The following is an 11,544-nucleotide window of genomic DNA, read 5'->3' on the forward strand; positions in this document are numbered from 1 at the left end:
TCCTGGCATTTGGAAAACGAAGAGTGGAACAGGCGAGCAAGTGTGCAGGTGTGCGTCATATGAGAGGCCCCGTCTTACATTTTCCGCCACAGATTTGGGGAAATTGGTCCGTGCGCAAAGCATTGTGGGGATTTTAAGGACGCAAAGTCTACCCATGTGCAGCCTCGAAATTACCCCCAAACCAAGGACACGGCCTCGGTGGAATTCCAAGTATGCTGGAGATTGGAACAGTCCTTCGGCGGCACTCGATGACGTAGCATCCTTGAAATATTGGCTTGGAAGCCAGTATCCTCGAGATTGAGAAACGGCCAATGAGTAACTCTCATAGGAATGAACGCGGCCCCCGCCTCCCACGTATGTGTATTCACTCTCTGGCCATTTCTCAATCGTGAGGATGCTTGCTTGGCAGCACATGTCTTCCGAGTCACTTGCTTCAGAAGCTAGGTCATGAATCCTTCCTGGCATTTGGAAAACGAAGAGTGGAACAGGCGAGCAAGTGTGCAAGTGTGCGTCACATGAGAGGCCCCGTCTTACATTTTCCGCCACAGATTTGGGGAAATTGGTCCGTGCGCAAAGCATTGTGGGGATTTTAAGGACGCAAAGTCTACCCATGTGCAGCCTCGAAATTACCCCCAAACCAAGGACACGGCCTCGGTGGAATTCCAAGTATGCTGGAGATTGGAACAGTCCTTCGGCGGCACTCGATGACGTAGCATCCTTGAAATATTGGCTTGGAAGCCAGTATCCTCGAGATTGAGAACGCTGTGAGTCAATGGGTCTGCGGAGAGCATTTCTCCACCATCCCAACTTAGCAGCCGTGGTAGATACCTTGTTTGTTTTAAACATCATAAATACACAAACAACAATGAATACTGACAGGTTGTGTACTGGAATCTCCCGCCAGTCCAAACAAAGTAGGAACAGCATTGTTCTTCAGTGCCCTGCGCTGAGCATCCGGCATGAGTCGCTGAAAGGAGGGTGCGGCCTCTGGGTATCCCCACGTCAGAGTACACATACTATTCTTGTCTCTCACATAAGTGGCGCAACTGATGCGGTATTGCGTTACGGGGAAATTATTTTTGACCTGAGAGATTTAGATTTGCCGGTCTTCAGCATATTTTACCGGTCAAAGTCCGGTAATTCCCGGCTAACGGAAACTCTGGTACGTACTCATATACACATACACCAATATATGTATACATGCATAATTCTGTGTTTTCCTTCCCTCCAGGAGACCCCCGTGTCAGAGACCCCCCTCTCAGAGTCGGCCTCCCCCAACATGAGACGCAGCCCCTCCCCCCCGCTCTCCATCTCTGGAAGCGAGACCAGCAGCATCATGCAGAAGCTCAAGAAGATGCGCTCCCACACGGACGAGAAGTAAACGCTTATTTTGATTCAGTTATTCGGTTTTTCTCTGTCCTGGTTTGAGAGGTGAATTATCTCAAGTGTGTTTAACTCCAGCCGCGTGGCGCTGTCTTTACGCTTAATGTCAGCGCCTTCTGTGCTTATACGAATATTTTCAGCTTTTGATTTTGTCTTGGTCCTGATTCAATTAACTTTAAACACATATCATATGTTCACACAGAAGTTCAGAGTCAGAAATCCTTTCCAAGTCCCGCATCTGGGAAATGAGAATACAGAAGAAATGACACCGCAGATAAAAGGAAAGGACAGCTAGCATCCTCTATCGGTACACATGAGATAAAGATAAAGACACAAAGGTGCTCGTGCATGGTGAGGAATAAAAAGCAGAATTGAAAGAGTTTAATGAAGGTGTGGTTATTGCACTATTGCCGAGTGAAGCAGCAGCAGAATAACCACAGCAGCATGCTCAAGGACTCAGCTCTTCCATAACACTTCTGCACAGTGAACGCTCACTGGACCCCGCCGTAAGTAGGGAATATTGCCTCGTTAAAAAGTGCAATTTTTATGTATTCAGTCCAACAAGACGCTAACATCCCAAACATAGGGTCTTTACTTTAACAGGCAACTAAACTAGGGTTGCCAGAAACTCACCATGATCAAAATCGATTATTCGGCATTCGACCGACCCCCCCCCCCCCCCCCCCCTCCTCCAAGTTTACAGTAAAACAAACTGGTGGTGTGACCAATGACCATTTACAATTATTAATACTATTACTATTATTAGCATATATATATTCATATATATTTTGGTTGAAACTAAGCCAGGAAAAAAAAAAACATTAAAAAAAATAATATATATAAATAAAATCGATTTTTAAAAATAATATTCGATTATGGAGACTGTAGCGAATATTCGAATAATCGCTGGCATCCCTAAACTAAACTAATGAAGACTAATCAGTGCATGCCATGTTTCTTCTGCTGGATTGTGTGGACGTGAAGAGAAGCATGCTCCATGTTGTTCTCCCTCTGATCCAAAGCCCGTCCCATTAACTTGAGGTTTTAACAACCTGTTGAATATTTGATGAAACATAACGTGTAAAGCTGGGGTTCTCAAAGTTTTGATGAGTGAGGGCCAATGTCGGTCCCCAATATTGGATTGAGGGCCGCCCAAGAAAAAACGGAACACAAAATAATTCCAAAACAAATCCTTTCTTTATTGTACCAACCAATTACCGCAACTCGCGAGATGCCTAGTTGCCATGCAACCAGTAGTCTAGCAAACTTTCCACAAGCTTTCATTCATAATTTAGGAATGACAACCCAGGGGGCGCAGTTTTACCATTCTTAAATTCCATTCTAATTCTTACTAGATACAACCATGGAGGATTAACATATAACGCATGCATTTCAGCGTGTCGCATTAACTATCGCGGGCCGCCAGAAACATTTCCGAGGGCCGCCATTGGCCCGCGGGCCGCACTTTGAGAACCCCTGATGTAAAAGCAACAACATCAGAAACTATTAAATCCGCCCTTTTAAAAGACTAAATGAAAGTAAAAACATTGAAAGACGCAAACGTTGGAACTGAAACTTGACATGTCAAAGGCACCGTTATTTTCCAGATAAGAAAAACATTGGCTGTGCATTCAGTCGTTTTCATTGCACTCATTTCCTCTTGTGTCGACGAGTAGCTTCGTGTGCAGGTGCTTCCTGTGCGACCCCCTCACAGCTCAGGTCAGGTGCTGCAGAGCCTCTCGTGCCAGCGCAGCTCCAACAAGTGGGTCAATTGTTCTGGGCTTTAGGATTTATTTATTTAGGATTTATAACTTGGCAACAGATCACAGACCCTCGATGGCAGCACTTCGACATTCCTTAGGTCTAGATTTGTTCAAAGTTAAACAGAAACTCGAAAACAGATATTTGTGCCAGAGCATGCTCGTGTGCTTGCTGGCTTTTTTATCAAACTATAAAATACTTCTGGGCTATCCTCTTTCTGTCTTTATTACCTCTGTCCTGCTGTTAATCAAAGCAAACATGTACGATATATATTTGTCTTGACGTAACACACTAACACATTGTAATCCATGCATTTTATTTTGTTCAAAAAACGACTCTAACTTTTAACCCCCTCAATAAACAGGTTTGGCAGTGATCAGTGGGATAACCAACCCCCGATGCTTGGTGCCCTCATGCTAGCTAAAATATTCATGATATCCTAATAGAGTGGTGCAGGAATGAGTCCTAAACCCGGACATTAATCAGCGTTTTACCACTTCCTGTCCCCTGGTCTGGAGGTCAATGGTTTTCTGAATGGTTGTTATCCTGAAATAAGGTCTGTGGTTAACTCAAGCTGAAGAGATTTACACTTTTTGTGCTAAGACATAAAATACGTCAGTAAATACCCCACTGGTGGATTTAAAAACGCAGGTTGCTAACAAGTGTCTAAAGGAGACGACTAAACATCTTCACGCCCAACATTAGCCGCCTTTAGCTTAGCGGTGGTGACGTGAAGTCATGTGACCGTGCTGTAGTTCCTTTATAGCCCAACATTAGCCATCCTTTAGCTTAGCGGTGGTGACGTGAAGTCATGTGACCGTGCTGTAGTTCCTTTATAGCCCAACATTAGCCTCCTTTAGCTTAGCGGTGGTGACGTGAAGTCATGTGACCGTGCTGTAGTTCCTTTATAGCCCAACATTAGCCACTTTTAGCTTAGCGGTGGTGACGTGAAGTCATGTGACCGTGCTGTAGTTCCTTTATAGCCCAACATTAGCCACTTTTAGCTTAGCGGTGGTGACGTGAAGTCATGTGACCGAGCTGTAGTTCCTTTATAGCCCAACATTAGCCACTTTTAGCTTAGCGGTGGTGACGTGAAGTCATGTGACCGTGCTGTAGTTCCTTTATAGCCCAACATTAGCCGCCTTTAGCTTAGCGGTGGTGACGCGAAGTCATGTGAACGTGCTGTAGTTCCTTTTATAGCCTAACTTTTTACTTCGGAAATCATAAGGTGGTGTTAATATTTGGAGATTATCCTGCTGAACAAAACGTGTATGTTTCATAAACGTTTGTTCGGCACAGAGATTAGTTTCTGCAATTATGGGGGAACATTTTTTGTCGAGAGTCCTTACTATGCTAACTTCCGGGTTGTCCTCCCTGCACCACTCTATCCATATTACAAGCAGAACACATTGGGCGTATCAGCTCACCTTTGCTCATATCACTCTTCTCTCTCCCTCCTCCCTACGTGTCTGTTCCCTCTTTGTGTTCTCAATGTTTCTCCCTCCTCTCACATTGTGTGTGTTGTGTGTCTCCATGCCCATGTGTGTGTGTCTCCTGTGACTGTGTGTGTTGTAGACTCTGCTCTCCTGTCCACTGCTTCTTCTCTGTGTTCACGGCTCACCACTGGGCCTCCCTCAGTGTCTGTCTTCCCAACCTCCACCCTAAATTCCAGCTTTTTATCTACAACCATTTGGTCAGGTACTGTACAGAGCTCTCTACCCCAGCACCTCCACCGAATAACCCCTCCCCCACCCCGTGGAACATGCTTGTGTTCACCCACTGGCACTGGGACCTTTAGGGGTGGGATGGTGATTGTTGACTGTTTGTTTCCAGGAAGTGGGGGGAGGAGTTGAGTGAAAGCTTAACGTACCAAGGAAGGCTGCCTTTTGTCGAATAAACGTACCTTTTAACAACAATAATTATCATCAGATACAACAGACGTTTAATAAGCAATAATATCATTTCAGATAGAAACTGGAGAAGATGCTTAACTGGCCTTACCCCAACATTTAAAATATATTTTGTAGGCTATATGTATTGCCTGTTCTGTCTGCAAAGCATTCTGGTTTTGGGTGACTTTGAACAAAAATATTCAAGGTCGGGTCAATTAAAATGATATCTAAATCGCAATCTGGACTAGTGCCATATCCAATTCAGTATGTTGGAGCTGTGTCGGAACAGTATTCTACAGACTGAATTATCTTTGAAGAGGCCCTATTCTCCTCGTTGGGGTGTTTCCCTCTGCTGTAGTGTTTTCTAAAGGCTAAAATCCCAAAGCAAAAAAGTCCCGTAACATAGTGACATCACTATGGAACACTCATGCTCCTATTGGCTAGCGCTCCAACACATTGTAAGTGAAAGGCTAAGGGGCGGGACATCTCTAAGCAGGTTGACCAATCACAACAGAGCTGGCCAGCTAACCAATCGGAGCAGACTGGACTCTGGTTTCAGACAGAGGGTGAAAAGACGTAAAAGGGCCCCTTTAAAATTAATTGCACAATTTCAATTTTTATGTAGTTTTCAATCCTTAATTTGAATAATGTTTAAAAATGAATAAGTTATTTGTTCTCGACCCTACCCGATGCATTAAACACTTGATCTGATGAAGGTTAAAGGTTACGTCTAGTTCGACAGGAGCCTTCCTTGCTGGATGGGAATCTCAGACTCAGGTTTCTGTGGTGTTCAGTCTGCGACCCTTCTCTCCTCCTTTCTTCTTCTAATGAATGCTGCGGTGCATCTCTCTTCACGTCCTTCGTATTGCGGCTGCTCATTGATACAGAATGTTTTCAGATTGAACCACACGGAGCGGACACGGAGTGCTCCATCTCCTCAATGGGCCCAGTCCATCTTAACTAACCCTTTATTAGGTAACTGTTGCGCAGAACAGATGGCCAGTGGCTGTAATGGAGTTTGGGAAGGCACTAAAAGACCCTCTGTCTGGCTCCTCAGTATCTGTCCTGTCATCAGTAAACATTAGGGTCAAGAGAAAGGCCGTTAAATTAAATCAGGGCTAAATAATACTGCAGCGTAACGGCACCCAGAGCACATTGCACCTCACCAGAGATATATGTATTTATAAGAGACTCGGGGTAAGTTGGATTCTAGGATTACAGATGATGTTTGCATTGCAAGACAAAAGAGTGGCTGTGTTTAAGGCGCCCTGCCCTCATTGGTCAGGGGTGTGCAGTAAATGGAAGTCAATACGAATGACTAATGCACTCATGTTATTATTATTTAAGTCTAGATATCGATGCCTGCTACGCTGTTCCCGGCAGACGCTCTGCACAGCCTGGGCGTCCACAAGAAAGAGACATATATTGTAAAAAGTACAAAAAAAGACACCTTTTTAAAGCAATATTAATAACAGTAATTACTTTCAATTAAACAAATAATACATTTTATTTATAAAAGCGCTTTTCGAAATATTGAAATACAATTTCGCTTGAGAAGTTCTAATTACCAAAATAAAGATAACACATCTGTATTATTGCTTATCCCTCAGTCAAACCTAATTGTTGTATATTATAGTTATATACCTTCGTTCCCCGTTATTATTTACATTTTGTAATCAAATGTATCGCTAGTAAATTAAATGTTTCCACACATTGGTCAAAAACTCCAAAAAACAATTGAACTGCATTAAATTAATGTCAACATGTAATCATCATCAATACTTTATCACAGCAGGCTGTAGAGCTTGTTGGTGTATCCATCTTGTAATAAACATAAACAGGTGACATGTTTGTTGTTAGCTTCCAGCTGCTGGCGTAGTAAGAACAGACTAAAACATCACTATAGATATGAACTGAATAGATCTGCTCCATCGTCAGTATCAACCCCACATCAGTATCGGTGTGTTTAACGAAGAGACATTCGTCCAGATGGAACTGCCTTTTTAAACCTTTCCTATCTTGTGCAACTCATATGTTTGAGGTGTGTGTTCCTGGGTTTCAGTCTGACGCATGAACCTGACATCTTCACTGTTCTGCTCGTGTGTGTGTGTGTGTGTGTGTGTGTGTGTGTGTGTGTGTGTGTGTGTGTGTGTGTGTGTGTGTGTGTGTGTGTGTGTGTGTGTGTGTGTGTGTGTGTGTGTGTGTGTGTGTGTGTGTGTGTGTGTGTGTGTGTGTGTGTGTGTGTCCAGGTGTTTCGGGTCTGCTTGCTTCAGCGATGTCACATTTAAACATCCCTTATGCTAAATCTCCTCTCTCTCTTCACTGCCTCCTTCACCAATCACCCCTCATCTTTTTCACTTCCTCATTACCTTCCTCCTTCATTCTGACCTCCACTTTTTAGGTTCCTGACGAAGCGAGAGCAGGTGCTGATGCAGAGGCGGCACCATGCGGAGGAGCTGCTGCAGTGGAGACAGCGCCTGGATCGAGAGGAGGCCGAGGTCAGGAGGATGGAGAAGGAGGCGCTGGCTTTGTGGGACAGAAAAACATCTCGAGACGGGGCGGAGAGTCGGGCGAACGAGGTTTCTGACATCAGCCCGAGTCTCCGTCAGAGCTCAGAGCCCAGGACTGACAGCGAGAAAGGTGAACACAGCAGGGTGTCTTTAGAAATGGATTCATTACAACCTTAAAAAAGTACTGTATCGAGAATAGTACTCAAGTAAAAGTATTTAGGTACGATGAGGAATATGTTCAGAGTGACAGTCATTGCAGAAAAAGCCCTTTTTAAATATCATGAAATATACATATACAAAGTACAACATTTGCTTCCAAAATATGTTGGAGTAGAAGCATAAAGTAGTATAAAATGAAAGAACTCAGGTAAAGTACCTCAAATGTGAACTTAAAGTGGACCTATCATGCTATATTTGAAACATTTATTGTAGGGCCATACCTATATAAAACATGCCTGTGAAGTTTTTTTTTCAAAATACCAAACGGATCCTGCGTTTTAGCCATGCCTCATTTCGCTCTATTTGCTCTATTCCAGCCCTGTTTTTGCAAGGGCTGATTCTGTGGCTACAGCGCCACTTACAGGCCTGGCATATGTACTACAGCGTCTCCAGCGCTTTCGAGCGGTCTCTCATTCCCCTGATAGGTGGAGAGTTGCCCATATAAGCGGAGCACCCCTTTTCTGACGTCAGAACAATTTCAAATCTGTATCAGATCCGTTGCAGCCCCGTTTTTAGAGATTTGGGTACGGAGGAAAAGAGAGGGTTGTGTTCCCTGACACACCGGGGACACATTCATGTATACAAGACGTACACAAGTGCATTTTGCATGATAGGTCCCCTTTAAGTAAAGTACTTTCCACCTCTGACAACAGAACATTGTGACCTTAGAAAATAAGAAACCAAGATATTTAGGATCAGAAATGATTGTATTTATAGGAAAACCTGCCTTTCGTGAAGCAGATTGAGGCCGCAGCCCAAACACAACGAAACTCATGAGCACGGACTACAGTTTAGAAAAGCAGAAATGAAATCTGAGCTGACAGCTGCTGAATTAAAAACGGAACAAATGAAGCAAAGAAAGTGAAAACCATAAAGCAGATTGAGGCAGAAGAGATAGATTCACACTCAGGGTATTAGAGAACTGAACAGCACGGCTTATAGAGAAGAGAACATTTTTCAAATAAGTGACATTTTTTCAAAGCAGTTAGAAATATGTAAACAGTCAGGAATTTAAAAAGTGATAATTTTGAAAAATAAAATGAAAAAGTCAGAAATCTTTATCAAAAATTTTATTTTTGTAAAAAAGTGAGAATTGTGAAAATAGTAAGAATTTGAAAAATTGAATCTTAAAAAAAAACTGGATTTGTGGAATTTTTAAAAGAAGATGTTAAGAGCACGTGTAAAGTTTAGATTCACTCTTAAAGTATTAGCTTAGAGCAGGGGTTCCCAAACCTTTCAGCCGCGACCCCCAAAATAACATTGCCAGAGACTGGCGACCCCTGTCAACGTGGGGGGGTGCTAGTGATTTGTCAACAGAGGGGGGCCTCGCTGCGGGGAAGTTCTACAGATGGCCAGTCCGCCCCTGGAAAATGTCTATGCACACGTTATTATAAATGATGGAAAAAAAAATAATAATTAATTATCAATTTTGACATTATTGAATTATGAAAATAGTCAGAAATAAAAAATGATTACCGAAATTTGAGAGAAAACAGTCAGAATTTTGAGAACATTTGATAATTTTGAGGAAAATAACTGGATTTAGGGAATTTTTAAAATAAGATGATTAGGGCCACGTGTAAAAAAATAAAATAGATTCCATAAAGCAGATTCAAGCAGTAGGCGTATAGATTCACACTTAAAGTATTATCCTACAGAACTTACAGAGAAGAGAGAACAGCTGATCCACTCAGAAATGTTAGAAAAAGTGAAAAAAATTCAAAAAAAGTTAGAAATGTGTAAGAAGTCGGAAATTTAAAAAGTGAACAGATTTTTTTATTAAAAGTCAGAACTTTTTCTAAAAATGTTGATTTTTCTAAAAAACATTTATGATAATTATGAAAATAGTCAGGACTTTTTTCCAAAAGTGACAATTTTATCAAGAAACTGAAATATTTTCAAAAAGTTAGAAATATGTAAAAAGTCAGGAATTTAAAAAAAGTGACAATTTTTAAAAATAAATCCGAATTTTTTGAAAAAGTCAGAACTTTTTATCAAACATTTTATTTTTGTAAAAAAAGTGACAATTATGAAATGTCAGGAATTTGAAAAAAAATATAGAAATTTGAAGTAAAAAATGTCTGAATCTAGAAAAAATGGGGAATTTTAAAGAAGATGATTAGGGCCCTGTGAACATTTTTTTTTTTCATAAAGCAGATTCAGGCATTTGATCGACTCAGAGATTTTATAAAATGAGAGAATATGAAAATAGTCAGAAATAAAAAAAAGTCAGAAGTTTTTATCAAACATTTTATTAAATAATAAATTTGAAGTAAAAAAATTCTGAATTTAGAAAAAATGGGACATTTTAAAGAAGATGATTAGGGCCCTGTGAAATTTTTTTTTTTTCATAAAGCAGATTCAGGCAGTAGGCGTATAGAGAGAACAGAACAGCTTACAGAGAAGAGAGAAATTAATATGTCCTGTTTCTTGTGTTTTCAGAGTATGTGAGTGAGGACTGTTCCTCAGTGACTCCTGACTCCAGCGTCCACACGGAGGGACCACAGACAGGAAGTCCAGCTTCAGATCCACCTGCTTCAAACCCTGAAACTCCTTCAGGAACCTCGGTGCAGAACAGCCCTGCAAACTACAGCCAGGACTTCACCTCTCCCAGCAGACAGGTACGCAGACCGTGATTACAATGCTGTGTTTAAATCCATTTCTTTGGGTGCAGCCTTGCTAAAGAGAGATACAACTAGTTATATTACCAGAGTATTCAGTATTATGGCGTTATTGTTTAAATGTGTTGGAATAAGTAGGAGCCGGTAGCAGTGGTCTTATGGCCTGAGTCTGTGATGCCGCCATTTCGCAAAGAAACCTACTTTGGTCGATATTGGAAAGTATTTACCGCAATTTTTACAAAACACCGTGAAAAACAAATAGCTTAAATATTAATTAGGATATCAATCGTCTTTGATTTGAAATGACTTATTGCTAGGATTGAAACTCTTTAACTCTTACTATTAAAATGTCCCCACATGTCTGAGGCAGCGACGTGGACGAACTTCATATATGCTGCTGTGTGGGTTATTAATAGTCATGTTATACCGGGGACGATGCATTTGCTAGTTTATGTTGCACATCAAATATTAATTAAGGGATGGTTGCAATAGTCCATGTGAGTGTGTTGTTATATCCTAATGTCTCTTCCTCTCTCCTCCTCTTCCTCCTCCTCGCTCCAGTCTCTGAGAGGAAGCCTCGCCCCCGCTGCCTCTCCTTCACACGGCAGCAAGATGCAGCTCCGAGCCTCCAACCGGACTGGTGAGTTACACACACACACACACACACACACACACACACACACACACACACACACACACACACACACACACACACACACACACACACACACACACACACACACACACACACACACACACACACAGAGACACAGACTGAAAGTGTTATATCTGAGGGGTGTATTGAACCTCCAGGTATTTCTCAGAGAAGCAGTTAAAGCATAGACTGTACTTGAACACACACACACACACACACACACACACACACACACACACAGAGACACACACACACAGAGACAGGAAGTGTTGTATCTGAGGGGTGTATTATACCTCTCAGAGATGGTGAAAGATGTGATGCAGCTGTATTGCGGCGCGGTGTAGTCCAGCATAATGTAATGCTGCCAGGAATACATTATGGAAGCACTTGGCTGATTCCTAACCTGCTTAGCTGGGCGATGTTGGAGGAGAGGACACTTTACAAAAGAGTCAGTCACTGCATGAGGAAATACAGTTCTGCAGCGTACTGTAGAAACGGAGACC

The 11,544-nt window shown here is 42.1% G+C and overlaps 1 protein-coding gene across 1 annotated transcript in view; it reads left to right on the top strand.

Annotated features, from left to right (window-relative positions):
- cep350 (centrosomal protein 350) overlaps window positions 1-11,544 on the top strand; it is a 108,341-nt gene that overhangs the window by 75,651 nt on the left and 21,146 nt on the right. Inside the window, 5 exon segments of the mRNA XM_034078908.1 lie at window positions 1,232-1,377; window positions 4,720-4,842; window positions 7,438-7,676; window positions 10,208-10,386; window positions 10,948-11,026. Of these exon segments, the coding sequence (XP_033934799.1) occupies window positions 1,232-1,377; window positions 4,720-4,842; window positions 7,438-7,676; window positions 10,208-10,386; window positions 10,948-11,026 (766 nt within the window).

Source organism: Pseudochaenichthys georgianus, unplaced genomic scaffold, assembly GCF_902827115.2.
Source record: "Pseudochaenichthys georgianus unplaced genomic scaffold, fPseGeo1.2 scaffold_509_arrow_ctg1, whole genome shotgun sequence".
Lineage (NCBI taxonomy): Eukaryota > Metazoa > Chordata > Actinopteri > Perciformes > Channichthyidae > Pseudochaenichthys > Pseudochaenichthys georgianus.